General features: G+C 42.1%; 2 protein-coding genes across 2 annotated transcripts; both read right to left on the bottom strand.

Annotated features, from left to right (window-relative positions):
* Window positions 1-4,227: 4,227 nt before the first annotated feature.
* LOC119646349 (pancreatic triacylglycerol lipase-like) lies at window positions 4,228-5,486 on the bottom strand. The gene is made up of 2 exons (XM_038046783.1): window positions 5,352-5,486; window positions 4,228-5,260 (listed from the first exon to the last, which is right to left on the bottom strand). The coding sequence occupies exons 1-2, from the start codon at window positions 5,392-5,394 to the stop codon at window positions 4,296-4,298; spliced, it is 1,008 nt and encodes a 335-aa protein (XP_037902711.1). The 5' UTR covers window positions 5,395-5,486; the 3' UTR covers window positions 4,228-4,295.
* A 10,657-nt stretch (window positions 5,487-16,143) lies between these two features.
* On the bottom strand, window positions 16,144-17,454 carry LOC119646730 (phospholipase A1 VesT1.02-like). The gene is made up of 3 exons (XM_038047311.1): window positions 17,356-17,454; window positions 17,034-17,280; window positions 16,144-16,942 (listed from the first exon to the last, which is right to left on the bottom strand). Exons 1-3 carry the CDS (start codon window positions 17,396-17,398, stop codon window positions 16,213-16,215), a joined length of 1,020 nt encoding a protein of 339 aa, XP_037903239.1. The 5' UTR covers window positions 17,399-17,454; the 3' UTR covers window positions 16,144-16,212.
* Between the last annotated feature and the right edge of the window lie 450 nt (window positions 17,455-17,904).

Here is a 17,904-nt window from a genome sequence, read left to right as displayed (position 1 = left end):
CGGTCAAAAAGACCGCATATGTCCATCATATGTACGAGTAAGATGTTGTTGGAGCCCACCTTGGCAAATCACTCATCGCGATAACAATGTTGTTTTAAGCAATCCTCTTCCGAACATTCTTTTTCACTGTGTCGGAGATCACAGTTGGTTCATAGCACTATATAATTGCTATGTTCTTTAACCTGAGCTGAGGTATTCTATAACTTGACTTACAAGTACAAAAGCACGTCACCGCCAGAGGGGAAGGAGGGAGAGAGAGAGAGTCCCACCATCTTACCTTGCTTATACTCAGAATATCCAGCCATACCACTGGAATTCTCATCCGACTTGGAGGAAGCGAGCATTTTGAGGACTGTCGATACCGTTGTTGACGAGCGTGCGGGCAATCCAGAAACCAATCATAGTCCGCTCTTGATATCCAAAGGCCGTAGCCGCTATATATATAGTTGCCATTCACTCCTTGGTCGGGTATAGAACGTCAGCCTTCGTACCAGCGTGCCCGGTTACCACAAATGCCATTAAGCTTCCACCATGATTTTCTGCGACGCTCACACTCCTCTAGTGTTCTGTGTCGACCGCCCTTGGGACGACCCATTCGTTGGCCATTTTAGTAGAGAGGATTCCACTATATGGCGTACCCTGGAATGCTATTGCAGCCACCATATAATATGCGACCTATTTACTGCCACTTGCGTCTTCCAATCACAGTGCATACGAGTGCCAGGCCTGTGGGCCGGCCAAGTCTTTCATTTAAGATAGTGTCAGACCAACGTACCCCGAATCCTCGACCCCGATAAATATTGGCGAAAGCTTTAAGCCTTTGGGTAATAACGCAGTTCAATTTCGATGTAGTACTCGCATATAGCAACAAAGAAAGAACACTAGTACAGAATAGTCTCAACTTGATCTTGGTGTTGAAATAGCTGCATTTCCAGATTTTAAACAGGGCATTGAAAACGGATCTTATGTGTTGGTAATGTGTTGAACAGCCTCCAATTCGGTATCACCGTCGGCAGAAACTACCATTCGTAGATATACAAAGTAATGGACGCCTTCGATGCTCAGTCCATTAATGCAGATAGAGATAGTGCGATGACTTGTTAGATGAGAACCTTGGTTTTATTGGTGTTTCCAAATCCAAAGTCATTTGGCCAAAGTCCATCACCCAGAGAAAACGGCGAGAAAGCAAACAGATGTCATCAGCGTAGTCGAGATGTTTAAGGAAAGATGTCAGGATCCACTGAAATCTTCCACGTCCTCCGGAAAGGCAGAATACAAAACGCCACCGATAACAAGAAGAAAAATAATATCGGTGACAGGATATAACCCCAGCTGACTTCGCTTTGAAACTCTAAATCCTCCAAGATTTTACGCCGATCCTCCATGTGACATTTAGCGCCATCATATGTCGCTCTGATAACAGCTATTAGTTTCTTCTGAATACCCCCCTGCATAAAGCACTCCAGATACACTTCCTATTCACGCTATCATAAGTTCTCACGAAATCACTGAAAAGCAAGTTCAGAAAAGATCTAAACCGCGTGCACTGTTCCAAAATTACCCTTTGGGTGTTGATGTTGTCAATGCAGGAGTATTGGAAGCGGAAACCAGCCTGCTCACTGTCGGCTTTCTAGATGTTTTTTGATGCGTTCCTGGATTATTTTAGCTATTATCATTGCGATTGGCTCCAGTTGTCACTCTCAAAACGGGTTCCTTCTTTGGGATCTTACCGATCGTCCCTTTCTTTCACTCTCTCGAAAGGGTCTCGTGGAAGTGGCAGATCTACAGTAACTGCAGATGCAGCTATAAATAACTTTGCGGGGAGACCGTCAAGCTCAGCGGCTTTACTCCGTTTGAGTGCATTGGTGACTAAAATGATTTTTCTTCTGCTTGGAGAAATATTCCGTACCCACATGATACGGTGAACTAGTCATTTCATCCACAAGAGGAAAAACTTCACTGCATGCGGTACGGCTAAGAACCATTGGGAAGTGTTCTTTTTATTTCTGCAGTTGATTGTCGTCGTGAATGGAAGTCGACCGTTGATGTTATTCACAGAACTACCGATAGATTTGTGATCACGTTCAAGCTCTTTCGTGATGCGGTATACATTTCTGAAATCATTACGATCTGCGGCATCTTCCGCTTCCTTGATCAGCGCAATAGCAAATTACACTATCCTGAACGCGTCTTACCCACTGTTACCCACAGCAGACAGTATAGCCTTTATTCCCTTCCGTTCATCGATGCACTTCCACGATTACGAATTCAGCTAGATCTTAGAACGCCATCTCTGTGTAGCACCCGAGAAAAGAGCATTTTTTATGGTAGCCCAATGCTCATCGATAATCTCAGAGAGGCTACTCAGTATATCTGTAGACCGATCAGCAAGATAATTCTCCCACTGTCGAGCAGCAGCTGGATCATATAAGCTGTCAATGATCAAGTTGGGGGCTCCGGTTTTCCAAACCTCTGAGAAATGGTGAAAGCTACACGCAAACATAAGCGACATAAGCGATGATGATCCCGGAATGGACCGGAATCATGCAGTCAGGATCCGGCTTACATGTCAAGAGAGCTCGGATTGGTAGCCGTCAGGCCACATGGTTCGCGTGTGCTACCACCTGGCTTTTTAGAGTACAAAAGCATATTGGCATAGGTATGGAAGGATGGAGAAGAAAACTATTTCACTTCACCTAGGCCCAGAGCATCCACTTCATATCACTGGAATTTTCGTTCGAGTTGAAGAAGCCTTGAGAACCCTGCATACCGCTCCAATCATTAATGGTTTCCGGTTAACCAAAGGTACTAGGCGTGACGCCAGTCCCTATCCGAACCGTTGTTGGCTTTTGGAAAGGTTTCTTAAATATTATACAAAGCAGACCTTAATGAATTAGTCTAAGGGTTACAATGATCTGAATAGGGGCTGCAAAGTACGTTGTCCATCTTAAGCTAGACCAGATGTCATGTTAACGGTACCGATAATACTTAGACGTATAGTTCTTTGCATTGAGTCTACCTTAGAATGGACACCCTTCTGCTTCACTTTAACCCACTATATTATAGTTACTGGACTAATGAGTGCCTAATGGATACAGCGCATCTCCACAATCCCAGGCTTGGAAATCAAGGAATAGAAGGCAGACTCACAGGACTTTTCACGCTGGTAGGTGTCTTGGTTAATGGATTCAACTTTAACGACTTCTCGGGAATAGCATAATTAAACGAGTCCCTAAACAGTTCAGTGAGAAATATGTTAAGCTAGTTGGTCTAAAGTTCTTTGGATTTGAATAGTTATCTTTCTCAGGCGTCCGTTCCCCGGCATCAGCAGAGGGGCCAACTATGATGCTTTTTTTCCAGTTGCAGCTTTGTCAGTCCTTTTACCGCCGGAAAGAAAAAGGCTTTGAGATGCTGAAATGGAATCATAAAACGGGGTTACAAACTTCTCCCCAATTTCCGCCGGAAATTCTGCTGACTGTCTTTCAATTTCTCTGGGTATTACCACATTTAGTGGTGCTGCATTGGCCATATTTTTGTTTCCAAGGTGCTAAGCCCTCTTTCACAGGTTCACAGTGGCATGCACATCATATCACATCAGCAGAAGGTTCTGACAGTCGAAGATTGAGGCTGTAGTTCACCCTTCATAGCGACTGAAGTTTTTTTACCGTGCCATTCTCGCCCATTTTCTAGACGACTTAAGCAATAACCCTGCAATAGCAATATTGTTGCAGTACTCTACTTTCTGGCAGGTAGCGCTGTAAGCACCAATGATTACCAAGTGCAGACTTCCCACTTAATGAGGCTTCCAAAATGCCTGCCTCAACCAGAACTCGGTTGTTTTGCTCGAAGTCGCGAGTGGATTAGACATCCGTCACTTCCTTGTACTTGGAGAGTACAAATCCATTTACAAATTTATGACATTTTTAATGTAGTAGTTACCAGAAGCTGCTCCATAACGTCAACGTGGTGTCCGAGGCTAGTAAATCATAAGGAGGGGCTACAATTCTAAAGGCTCATAAACAACCGTAAGGACTAGTTATATATGATAATAAACCCCAAAGTGAATATGTATTTTTCGAGTTCGACATAACTTTCAATAATTCTAGCACACTCAGGATTTTTTTCGAACACTGTTCAAAGTCGAAGTAAGTTTTCTAATTATTCCCATTGGTCTAAATATTTCTATCCAAACATATTATCTGTAAGTGAAAGCCCGAAATACATAAATAAAATTAATAAATTTTGTTCCTCAAGCTTTATTCGATCCATTTTATAACAGCCAAATTGAAAATTCCTCAAACTTTTCCAGTGGCATAGGGGTACGCTGAGTTAACAGGTACGTAGAAAACACCAGCAATGCTATGATTAGATGGTTCTCCACCCATAAGGCTAATGCCCCCTGTGCATACTTTATTTTTAAGGTTATTCCAATCGCCACAGTTCTGTCCCAAGAATTGATTGTTGGCTTGCAATGATTCTGCAAAGTATTGATAAGATCGGCTATGAGAGCAAGATCCCGCCACGTCAAGACCACATCCAGGTTGTACGCCACCCCAAGCTGGGTAGAAGGAGGATGTGCCAATAGGAGAGTCGAATCCAAGACGTCCACCATCTGTGTGGATGGTTTCAACGTAACCGGCATCGCCAACAGCTAATCGAGTGCTAGAATCGCTAGCGCTGAACAATGGAAGGGCAGCATCCAGTCCAAAGATGGTGTTTGGCTTTGAGTTGGCATTCTTACCAGCAAAACCGCTAACGTGAGCACCCAAACTGTGGCCAATCAAGTAGATGTTATTCGATGAAGCACCATGCGCATTCAGGAAGTTAATGAAAGCAGCAACTTTCTTGCCAGCGTCAGGAACGTTGTTTTTGGCAGTAACGTAGTTCAAACTTCCTGCACCTGCTCCCCAGTCGACAACGATTACATTGAAGTCACCACGGTTCAAATAACCTGTGCGAACGACACTTCCTACTTCTGAACTGGCATCATTACGCCATCCATGAATGATAATCCTGGTTGGACGGCTGGCACTGAAGTAGGAGTTGGTCAGCGAGCCGGAATCTCCGGTGATGATTTGTTGGGAGCTGGATGGATTTGACTTTGTGAATAGGAAGAATTTCACGTCAAAGTCAGCTCTCTCCTCAAGGGATGCTTGAAATTCGGCATCCTTGACGTTGATCAAACGGAAGTATCCGTCGGCAGTGGGAATCAATTCCCACTGCTCTTCGGGCGCAGCATCTTCAACTGGGTAGCCAAGCACTGTCGGATGCAGGAAGAGCAAATTAGAATTTCACTGTGAAATTGATCCTAATACACAAACATTTATTTATCGAGAAGGATGTTCACTTACCACAGGCAATGCCAACAACAAGAACCAAAAGTGAGCCTTTCATTGTGGAACACGCAGAAGAACTCTATGAGCCATAAGCTTCCTCCTACTCTTTTTATATAAAATCCATCAGATCTTATCCGTTCCACATTGTTTTAGATCCGTTATTGTGGTTCTCGAAATAACATCCATTTTTTAGGTATTCTACGACGTACAAGTGGTAATGATTGATGGTAGAAAGACAAGTGTCAGTAGTTTCAACTGACAACCTAAAGATATTTATCTTACCTAATGGGACAAATTCAATAAGTTCGGAGTAGATAATGTCATACCCCATTTTCGTATTGTGAACAATGGAAGATCGTCCATTTATACGCGCTTTACACGGAAGTTAGATTGAACGCAACTGATATCGCGAATATTTGACGTAATTTTATACATTTCTGAATTTACTGTTTTATTATGAAATTGGTAATTTAAGATCGCTTCAGTCTTTAAGTTGCACCCCTATAGAAGCGCTTGGCAATAAATTCAAGCAACAAATTTAGGACCCTGAGATTTATAAACGAGTGTTAGCCCCATTTAAATAAACGGATTACATGTATTGTGAGACTGGAATTGTGTTCACTTTGACTTTCGAAGGAGAAATTAATTCTGTAGCCACTCCAGAGCAGCAGAGTACCTATCGGGACATTTTTGCCAGACTTTGTCACATTGCTCACTGGAGCTTTCAGCTATTTTACAGGCAAATAAGGATAGTAATTTGTGGGCTAATAATCTGCACATTTCGAAATTCCATTGCTACCAAAACGACAACAGTGCTATGCACCAACGAGCATTTCCAATACAGTGAGGAAGAATGGTTTTTTCAACTAAATATATGCAGATCAGGAGAGGCAACATTATGATCATAATGGGTGATCTGAATGCCAACGTGGGTTCTGATAATACCTCACCCGGGAATATAGTGAGAAGACATGCTTTTGGTTACCGTAAAAACAACGGGAACAGGTCTGAAGACTTCTGCAGCTTCCATCATCTAGTAGTCAGCGTCACACTGAACGAGCACAGAACCTGTAGGAACGGCAGTTGTGTTGCGTCTGATTGGGCATAACATCCAATCAGATCGACCATTACTGTCTGACTGTACGTAATAAAAAGAGCAGAGAATTCCTTTCATTGTTGAGAATTTCATTGCGCGGATGAGTTCGAATTTTGAGTTTGAAAAGTGCAGTTTTTCATAAAATGCTGCTCCAGAACAGCTTGCTTTGATCTTTGCCAAGAAAGTGTTTCATTATGTTTCGGATAAATAATAGTGGGTCTACCTTCTGGCCGCATTTTTATGGATTTTTTATATAAAATCCAAGTGCTTGAACAACATCCGAAAAGGAAATGAGGAGGAGCACTGAGCACTGATTAGACTCGATTAAATTAGAAGTGCAGCTTACACGAAGGGGCTAATGCGGATGCACCCTTAGGTTACTTTGAAAAGGGGATAAAAGAGGTCCTAAGATAATCTCTTCTTGGCACAGAATTTGGTCTATTTTGACTTGGTATTCAAATGCAGGAGAAAAACTAATATCTTGCGCTTACCTCTTTAGTCGCTTTGATTGCCGCAGATATCTAGAAAGAAAATGGATCTTAAAGAGAGATTCAGTGGTAAGCGGCTACATCTCATCGATCGATGGGGTAAAAGAAGCATCAGCAGCATCCCTGCTTGATCGTGACATGCGTGGCTTTGAGTTGGTATTTGGTTTCAAGGACCTGATCCACCATTTTTTTTTTTTGTTTTCCAAATTTTTTCCGCATTTATTTTTACAACCCCTAGCGAATTTCGCACTTTTATTAATTTTAGATTCGGGTGAGTTAGCAGGTATAAAGCACGTTGTATACATAAGGGTAGTGAGTGCTCCAGGACGTGACTGGCACAGTCACATCTAAGGCGGATCAGAGCGGCTTTTCAGCCCGTCTGCACGTACTAGTGAACCCATACGACCAATTTCTAGCATTTCTTTGTTTTTGAAAATACCTCCTTCCAGCTGTTGATCATAGTCAATTTGGGTGCTCACTTTCAGAATCGTTGACCGCTACGCTCTTCACGAGACCCAGATAAAGAGGAACCACAATAGCTTAGTACTAAACAACAACGGAGATTTCCCATGTAAAAGACAAGAAAGGAGATTCTCAGTTCGCGGTGGATGATCTGAATACCAAGATCAGCTCTGACAAGATCCTGATAGGGCATCTGATTTGAAAGGATGGGCTTGATGATCTTACCGAAAGCAGTGAAAAGTTTGTTTTTCCGTGCCCTCTTTGATGTCAAGGCCTGCAATAAATTCAATTCGATTCCAGTTGACCGGCAACAAACGCCTGATTAGATCGGTCAGATCGCGATGACCTCTCTGGTTGTTTTGTTACGCATACTAATCGATGACATTTCACTCGGATAAGTTTATAATCTGGGCAACCGCGTAAGTAATCGCTCCGCGCCTACGTTCAAAGACGGAAAACAGCCCCCCGAATGCACCATTAGTTGTTCCAGCGGGCTGACTGCAGTTCAGAATTGGAAAGGCTTTCATACTACATAGAAGATAACTCAACAACATCTCAAACGGAATGAAGCCTTCAGGCTTAACAATCTAAATATTTTCTGCACCAGGCTGCTACTTTCGCTTTTTCTGCATCGATTTCGGAATGGGTCTCGACAACGGCTCCGGCTGTTGACGTGTGCCTGTCCCCTAAACGTGTCACTGTCCTTGGCAACTGGCTGTAATATTAAAGGAAGAGACAAGGAGGTGAGGATTGCAGATAAATACAACGAAACCAAAATTCCCAGAGTTGCTGGTTACCACATTCTTCCTATCCATTTCAGTGAGCAGAACATTGAGGCTTTGAACAATTTTTATACCTATGAAGCAATATTATTCGGCACATCGACAGCGCAAAGTAGACCAATGTGATATTGAGGCACATCCACCTCTCTTTAAACTGCTATATGGGAATATCACATAGTAAACGATCGACATAGTTAGTTGAAAACTTCAAGGTTACAGAAACAATCGGTGTACTCTGACCTGTGGGATGCGTATTATTAAAGTTCGCAAGTTTCAACGTGGTCAAATACTGGTACCATTTATTTGGCTGTAGCTTCACCTACGGCTCAGCTCGGAGAACTGTGACGATTGTGAAGACATTCTTATTATCACCCTCTTAACCAACAATGGGAACAATAGTAATAAAAGTTTTGTAACCTCTGGGGTTTTAGGATGCAACTGGCCTGCAAGCTTATTAAACTCAGACCAAGGAAGATTGAAGCCAATTCTTTCTTATAAAGTCGGAAATATTTTGGATAGAATGATGAGATCCTAGAGCTACTAGACTATGCGCAATTCCCCGGAAAACAAGGAGGACTGTGTGCCAGTAGATTACTTCTAGGGCATGGAAGCCCAGTCCTGTTAGATTACAGAATCGGCACTCGTAAAAGATAAAATTAACTGGGCCATCTTCTTTACATAATCTTACGGCCCATAGGGAAAAATACTAGTCATTCTTCAGAAACAACAAGGAAGGGTTGTGAGGCAGCTCTTAGAGACTCGCCGGAGCTGTATTTCGTTGGGATAAGCAGAACACTCCTGGAGACCCGCTCGCATGGTTTTGCATTCCGACAATGGGCAGGCGTCGCCATGAGGCCACAAAGGACTTTCAGCCAAATAACTTTCGTGATGAAGACCAAAACTCTGAAGAACTTTGAAGACCCTAGAGCGTATCCAGATAGTCGTCAAGATACTGCCCTTCTAGTCATCTCAGCACGCTTACCTCCAAGGAGAACCCAGAGCGTATCCAGATAGTCATCAAGATACTGGCCTTCTAGTCATCTCAGCACGCTTACCTCCAAGGAGAATCCAGTGGAGGAAATTAGCACGGTTCAGCAATCGCTATAATAGAAGCAAGTATTTTACAACGTAGTGTACCAAATTCATTGAGGAAACTCTAACCGGAATACGATTAAATAGATGTTTTATGTATGGCGCTAGAGTGAGGCCATCTCTTCGGTGCTCTTTTGATAAGCATAGGTGACATTCTAGGTATATGGGACTAGAACGGGGTCAAGGTGGAGGCGTATACCTAAGACTTGACGTTATTGGTTTCAATGTTTCCCACCGTTATTAACGAAATCAAGAAGGGCGCATTGGGAAAAATGTGTCTGGGCCTACAAGTTGGGGGAAGTGTGCCTGGCGGCTAAAACATGCGACTCGTTACAAATCCATCCAATTGGAGTTGATGCTGTTTTCTACCAATGGTATCCAAATTTCACCCATTGCAGCTAAATGTACAAAAATAGGCACTCTCACCCAATGTAAAAAATCTGAGCGAAGGTAGATTCCAAGTTAGCGTATCATACACTGAACAAGAAACAATATAGAGCCAAGCTTAACATCGTTCAACCGCAGGTGTATGTGTTACTAGGGCACTGTAGTGTCACCTGATAGATGCTCTCAATATACTCCTGCACCTCCTCCCCCCGAGCTTCGACATTAAATGCGTTGTGACGAACAGAATTGTCAGAGAACTTTCCGGATCTTAGGCAGTGGAATCCTCTCGATAGCTCTGAGCACTCCCATCGGGTTACACCATAGGTGAGCTGAGCTTCAAGTAGAATTTTCTGTGAAGTTTCCAACCAAGGCATAGTCGGAGAATGGCAAGTGTTGCTACTATACAGTATTTTTCACCGGCGGGACAAAGGTAATATTTGGAGTCCGATGCATTCAGTATAGGCAAATATGCAGTTGCACGGAGCATTGACCTACAATTCGCACTACCGACATTGGGAAGAGAAGGGGACATCACTAAGCACTTCCATTGCGATTGAATAGCTCTAACTAAGGCTAGGTTGCAGACATAGGTAAACCATTTTGTGGGAACCTCAAAGAGATCAGTGTTTACCAGTCAGAATAACCACAATACTTCTACAAGTCTTCCTCCTTCTCGACTGGACAAACTTTGAAGAATTTTTGCGTGGTTTTAGCAGAAAAGTTTGGTGTATTAATGTAAGGCTCATCCTCCAGTCATTATGGACTGGTTGTTCCCAGTTTCTGTCAGCACTATTAGCCAATGTTACTGACACCCCAATTGCTGATTCCTCTCGCATATGGGGGAACCGAGATCCGAGCACCCGAGATTTCATTTTCCTCTACACTACAATGACCAGGTACCCAGAGCAGTTCCACAAAGAGAGTTCAATCGATTTCAACATTCCTGAAAGATTTTTGAAATGATCAAAGGACTGCTCAACGCTCTTAATACAACTGGACTATCGCTACAGACTGCGATGCATTTATCTTTTAACCGTTCGGTCAATCATACAGGTTGCTGGCCTTGGGATCGCAAAAACTTCAGCTAGAAAGACCATTCGTGAGGTAGGCTTCTGTTTCAGAACCTTCTTTTGTTTTTGAGTCATCAATGTAGAAGACGTCAGTATATGCTGGCACGCATTTTTCTGATTCGTCTCAGTTTTCCCTCCATTTCAAGATAATTTCATACCAAATAAATGTCTGGGGATCCGAGCATCAAACGCCATTGAAAAAACTGGATTCAGTTCTCCCAATGACTCTTCCAATGCTCTGTGCTCGCCACGTCCATTGCTTCTCCATAGATGTAATCAAATTAGTCTGTGAGCTGTTTCCATTGCAGTGCTTTGAATAACAAAATAAAAGGACTGCGATTTCAATAATGCATTTACCATAGAGTTGCGCCGGATGTTGTTCTCATGGCACCGGTAATACCCAAACACCGTTCTTTGCAGTGTGGTTAGTTTACAGCAAAAACTCTTTTGTTTCACCTCAACCCACCATACTGCAGACGCATAAGCAAACACCGGCATAATGATAGCAATGTATATCCACATTACCACCTGAGGCCTAACTCCCATGTCAAGACCAAGGTCCGCCTAGACAACCCATAAACTGTGAGAGCTCGTTTCATTTTACCTCTACATGCTTTTTTCATTTTTCCCTAGAACAACTCCCAGTCTGGGACACCAGTTGTCAATTGAATCAATGTATTGGCAGATTTAGCAGTTCACATTGCAGTGCAGGTTATTTGCAATTGAATAGTCATCTTTTCCAGGCTTAGATATGAAGACTGGCTTAACCTTTCGCCAGGTGGAAGACATGTAGCCCAGAACAAGAGATCCCCGAAAAATATTTCTTAGAAGTTGCTCTAAGTTCTCTATACCCACCTTTAGCATCACTGTATAGATGGATCCGTGCCAGATGCGTGGAAATCCCTAAAGGGTAGTATAGCAGCTTTCGCTTTTTCATTGGTGGCAACCACTTTTGCAAGGCCCTAATTTCGCTTGGCACACTTTCATGTTGAAATTTTTTTTGAAACCCCCAATTCTTAGTTTCCTTGTGCCGAGCCCTTCAATCCAACTTTCTGGAGGAGTTAAGAAACGATGTGACCGAAAGGCCGTGTTACGAACTTAGACTCAGACGATCATCCTAAGGGGCCGAGAGCGACCTAGAGGGAAGAGCTATACCAGCAACCTAAAAAGTTGGCGAAATTGACCGTGAAGCTCACCCGGAAAGACTGAAGCTCTATCAAAGTGCTCGGTCGACACATTCTTGTTGAAATGAAACAAAAGACAAATGTGTACATCAGAATGTTCACCGTTCACCGGAATAACAACGGTACATGGATCCGAAATGAATTTTCGAGCGAGGACAATATCCAAAATTGAAACAGCGGAGAGACGACGGGGATTGTTCTTTCCTTTGGATTTTAGAACTTCTGCGGCAATTGATCCACACTAGTTCACTGGATTTGTAATAATCACGATTGAAGCCTTTGGACAATTGTCCGCAATGGTAGAAGTCAAATCGCGAACGATACCAGTATTGGTGTTGAACCAATCACTTCGAGTCCTTCCTGGTTTACGTGGCACGCCAGCTGGAATAACAACTCCATCGCCTTTAAAACCATCCGTAAATTCGTCTGCTCCAACGTATTCTTTTACCCTCCTGCCTCTGTATCCGCCGGAAAAGATCCGCTACACCAGCTGCTCCTCGCGAAAATTTTTGGAATCGCCTTCTCGTCTTTACAGCTGTCTCTCCTGACTTCCAGCTGTCTCCGCTGCCAATCACAAACTTCCTCCTTATCTCACCGGCCAGTCCAGCTGTTCAACCCAGAATCGCTCCCCATGTCGCTACGTTCACCTTGAACTCTGTTGATTTCACGTTGCAGCATACCGGGTGCAGGCTTTCCACTGAAGTAAAAATCATGTCTTCAACAGATTTCTCCGTGGAGGAACATGAATCTTATGGGGCCTCCAAAATCCGTGCCTCGGCCATGACCTGATTTTTCAAAGTCACGGGTGGATTTGAAGTCTGCAACTTTTTGCCATTTGGAGAGCTCCAATTCATTACAGCATCCTCATGTATTTTTGGACACCCTTAGTATAGGCAGATACTATATTTCGCTTTTGCTTGGAATTTAAGCTTTTCTAGAAAAATCCCTAAAGGGTGCAATGGTAAAGGGAACTATCTTTTCTATTATAGCTAATTGGAATATGCTCCGCTCCTTCCTCTTCCTTTCTCTAAAATACTCAGTACAAAATACATTTTATCAGGTTGGTATTGTTCTTCATAAAGGATGATAAACTAGATTCTTTTCCGGATCAAACCGCCGTTGCTTTAGAAACTATCTGATCGTTCGCAACTCCAAATGTCATCTTCAAAGTATCCTCATGAAAAGTCCTCCTCAGCAAGTCTTCCTTTCAGAAAAGAATCTAATTCTTCAAATCAGTTTCAATTAGTTTGTGGCGTTTTTTAGTTAGGTTGTGGCACTCTTTTTATTTTCTAAATTTGAAACTCTTGCACTATCACAGTAAGACATAAGATACCATCCATAAGATGCTATGCAATTAGGGATTTTGGAGTATATCTCTTCCACCTGTTAAGCTGCTCGTCGTAGTAGGTGAGACGGCTGCCGTCAACATCTTCGACTGAGCAACTGCAAATTCTTTCGTGATGCAGAGTATAGTTTCGATATCATTGCGGCTACCGCAGTTAATTACTCGTCTCTTGCAACATAGCATTGTATTATTGAGGTTTTTCATTATGAACAGGAATTTCGCAGTTAGCATCCTGTTAGAAACCGACTTCAACTAATGTGGGCGCGCCTTGTCAAATAGCAAACCCACGTTTGATTCGATAGGCACAACGGGTTACAGGGTTATGGTGCTGCAAGAGGGAAGGATAGCTCTTCCGAATCCTACCTTCCAACTTCATTTAACTCCAAAATATTCAGTTTGTCGTGCTGGAATTCTTGTTCAGATTGAAGGATATGAGTATTTTGAGGCACCCGATATCGTTTTCAGGAGGAGCAATATTATCGTTCCAGAATATTCAAAAATGAGTACCCACAAGTTCTTTCTCATTCAAGTTATGAAAAATCGAAGTTTCCAAATCGTCGACCCACATTTCATCGCTTTTGGTTAGAACCGTAAATAAGAAATCCCGGAGTGAAAATTATGCGAAAAACCGAGCCCTAAGTGAAAATTTTTCAGGGCTGGGGTAAAAATTATACGGTCCTCCTATTATCAACTTTTCCATTGAAATTGCTATTCCGGCCCCTTGAGAAAACTCTGTCTCTTCAGGCCCGCTGCTTAGGTACTATCTGTGTGAGTCATAATATACCTTGCATTAAAAGTCATCATCTAAGATGCAATAATCGGTTCCCTGTCTAGGCCGGCCTTCTAAATATCCCGTGCGCCGAGGTTCACAAATATCATATCACTGACAATTGCCTAGCGTCCTGGGCTACATCATTGCTGTTCATAGCACTGATTCCCCTACGTTCTCTGTTTCTTATATATATATTGTCCTTATAAAATTTCCGAGCTAAATCATCTACACTAATTCAGATTAGACGATCTATCCAACGCTGCCTATTAATCCAAATTTCATTCACAACTAATCGGGTGTGATAGCCCGATAAATTTTTTCGTTATATAAACTATAAAACGTTCACGCTGACGGGACTCAAGATCCTTTTGTATGTGCCGGCGATGTCCTGGGTAGACAATATCTTTAATTATTGCACTATGCGAATCGGTTCACTGTCGCCAGCTTTAACAAGTTGGTGAACTGCTCGGTGTGGCTGGTAACCTCCATCTTGAACCAGGTCAGCTAGATTTCAAATCAGTAATCAGATTTCTTTCTATAACTCGAGAGTACGAGCATCGTGGTATATATGGCTTAATCCGGCCAGCTAACATTCGACTTCCGGGCCTAGCGTGGCTGATCTCTAACCAACTCCAATTTACAGATTTTTTGGTTTTCTGAGGTTCCTCTTTCAGAAGCTCCGTCTGAAGCTGCTTCCATACTAGGTGGAGATAATGATAATTTCCTCCTTGAGAGTGGAGTCTTCTCTCTCCTCCGTTCTTAACGGGGGACCTATGCTTCCCATGAAATATCTAAAGAAGATTAACTTTAATCGATTTCATCATGACAAAATGTAACCGCAACATTAGGCACGAAATATCGTCATTTTTAAGGTTTTTATGTAAACACAAAATCTTATCAGAATCGAGTAGGTGTTTGTCCGTCTGTCTGTCTGTCTGTCACACCCGATTTATTCCGAAACGACTAGACCGATTGTCACGAAAGTCAGTAAGAGTACGTGATCTATTGTTCCCTTTACACGAAAAAAGAGGAATCATTTTGTGGTCAGTTTAAGGGGGGCCTCCCCATAGATGTGAATGGAGGGTGGAATATTTATTTTCACAGAATGTGGCCCATGTGGGGTACCAAATGAAAGGGCTCAATAAGTACTTTTTCGATAGCGGGTGAAACATAGGGCAGTGAGGGATCAAAATATGACCCCCAAAAAGTGTAACAGGTCTCCTTCTCAGAACCTAAAAACCTAAAAAGCACAGTAGTGAAGCTCTACAAAATCCAGGCCTCAAAATCCGGCTCCGATATCTGCACAAATTTAATACAGCATATTTCCACATTTTAGAAATTTACCCGGCAATCCCCCTTATGTCCATCCCAGAAGTACAAAATTTGACATGGGTGTAAGGGACAACATAGTGCACAATTCGGTCAAGGTTGAAGAAAATCCAACTATTATGAACAAAGTTACAGAGGGTGAAACTTTGCCATTTTTTGTGAATTTCGTGCATTCTACAACGTGTATGACGTCACTATCCCATATCAATTCGTCAATACCGCAACGAACTAAGTTCATATTAATGAGCTCGCAAAGAATTATTTTCTTTTAGGTTTTTAGTCATTTGTATATGAATATCAATTACTCCAAACAGAAATATGTGTATGTAGGTATATAGTATATGCGTGCTAATGAAATTTGCGGGTAGTGTCTAATTCAAATAGATGTATTTATACACTAAAGCAACAGTATTTAATATACGTGCTATATATATACATATGTATGCTTTTGTGCACGAAGTAAATCGGAAATACGGGTTTATATCAATTTACTGCTTCTTCATTCCTTTGTTTCTGCTATCATAGCAGAGCTAACATATGCTGCTGAAAAGTGACAGTCGTTATGGAACTGTAAGTCTTTTTTCAAATTTTCAGCCAATCTGTTGATGAAAAGAGGGGCGAAGATGGCTACAGTTTCGTACCAGGGCAGAGACAACTCATCAGACGCTGCTTCACCTCCGCCCTGGGAGCAACGTGACCGAAGCGGCTCGGTGTTATACGCTCCCTTTTATAATTCGTAATGGATGATAATTGTCAATTGTTGCAAAAATTGGCTTTGTCCAATAAAAAAATCCAGTAAATTGACTCATACAATTTTTTGTCAATCCGTTTATTTAATTATCGTAATGATCTATCATTCATAAACTAATTTAAGCCTTTCCAGTGGCAAAAGGATATTTATCATGAACGGGGACGTAATATACTCCACGTATACCAGTATGAGCTGGATCACCACCCATATCCTCAGCAGCTCCACGCGAAACACATTTCTTCTCCTTGATTTCATCAAAAGATCCACAATCCTTTCCTAAGAATTCATTTTTGCCACGAAGAGATTCGGCAAAGTATTCAACTGATCTTCCATGCGAACAAGATCCAGTCAAATCAACACCACATCCTGGTTGCTTCTTACCCCAGTTTGGATAGAATGAAGAATCCCCAATGGGTTGTTCAAAGCCCAATTTTCCTCCGTTCGTATGGATACTCTCTACGTAAAGAGCATCACCAGTAGCTAAACGTTCATTTGGTTTATTGATGGAGAACAAGGGGAATGCAGGGTCAAGACCGAAAATAGCATGGATGCGACCGTGTTTAACATGCTTGCCAGCCATACCGGAAACATGAGCTCCCAAACTGTGCCCAATGATGTAGGTGGTGTCGAAACTGAGACCATGCTTCTCGTGGAGGAAGTCAACCATTGCTGCGACTTGTTCACCTGCTTCATTGACATTGTTCCTTGCAGCAATGTAGTTGATAGTTTTAGCTCCTGAGCTCCAATCCACTACAATGACGTTGTATTCTCCACGATCCAAGTATGCGGCGCGAAGGAGTGTGTTGATATTAGCGTTAGAGTCGCCATTCCATCCGTGGATTACGAATCTGCATAATTGAATTGTAATGAATTGTTTAGTTATCTAGAAGCTTCTTGGTGATTAGCAAAGTAGAAATTATTGAATAATTTATTTCTCACCTCGTTGGATGCTTGGCATCGAAATGTGAATTCTTCACAGAAGCTGCGTCATTCAGGACAATTTCATGAGCCTTCGTTTTATCTTGTCGAGTGTAGACTAAGAATTTCGCCTTAGTTTTACCACGGTTTGCCAAAGCAGCTTCGAATCTCACCTCCTCCATACTAACAGGATAGAAGTTTCCTTCGACATCTGGGATCATAACCCATTCTGGATCTTCTTCCTGGTCATTTGTGGGATAAGCAATAACTAAAATTCAGGAACTCAATATTATCTAATGTCCTCAGTTTGCATCTTGTAAATTCTGTCAAACAGTTAACTTACCAGCAGTTACTGCCAAAAGTAGAAAAGCGAAGCAGACCTTCATCTTGGCGGACGTTTGACGCTAAGTGGGAAATCATACTCGGGAGTCCTAGTTTTATACATTGGCGTCGATTTTCTGAAATCTACATTTTTGTATTTCTTCCATTGGAAAACCCCACTCGAAGCAATTTGACAGCCATATCAACAGCATTATCTGAATGGAGGTTCACCTCTTATCGTGTATTAGCCATACAATGACTTAATTTAAATTATCGAAAATCTTAACTAGAAAATCAATTGGAAAAATTACCAACCACTACCGCTCTGATAGAGGTTTATTAAACCTCACCAGATAATTAAGGTGCTTTATCTTCATATCTGCAATCTAGCATAAGTAAGTACGTGATTGAAAGTACTTATTTTGAATTCTTTATTGAGAAGTTTCCAAGGTAACTGCGTAATTATGATATTCAGGAACATAAAAGATACCTCCAATTGGCAAATGATACCCAAGCCAGTTTTTAATTTTCCAAGTGGACTGTAAAGATTAGCGTATATTCTGTATAAATC

Source organism: Hermetia illucens, chromosome 1 (assembly GCF_905115235.1).
Source record: "Hermetia illucens chromosome 1, iHerIll2.2.curated.20191125, whole genome shotgun sequence".
In the NCBI taxonomy this organism is placed as follows: domain Eukaryota; kingdom Metazoa; phylum Arthropoda; class Insecta; order Diptera; family Stratiomyidae; genus Hermetia; species Hermetia illucens.
This window is presented reverse-complemented; position numbering and strand designations above follow the sequence as displayed.

Excerpts from the sequence above, each read along its gene's own strand:
- LOC119646349 (XM_038046783.1), bottom strand. The coding sequence starts at position 5,394 with ATGAAAGGCTCACTTTTGGTTCTTGTTGTTGGCATTGCCTGTG. Across the intron at positions 5,261-5,351 it reads TGTTGTTGGCATTGCCTGTG|TGCTTGGCTACCCAGTTGAA; the intron begins GTAAGTGAACAT and ends TGCATCCGACAG.
- LOC119646730 (XM_038047311.1), bottom strand. The coding sequence starts at position 17,398 with ATGAAGGTCTGCTTCGCTTTTCTACTTTTGGCAGTAACTGCTG. Across the intron at positions 17,281-17,355 it reads ACTTTTGGCAGTAACTGCTG|TTATTGCTTATCCCACAAAT; the intron begins GTAAGTTAACTG and ends CCTGAATTTTAG. Across the intron at positions 16,943-17,033 it reads GATGCCAAGCATCCAACGAG|ATTCGTAATCCACGGATGGA; the intron begins GTGAGAAATAAA and ends TCAATTATGCAG.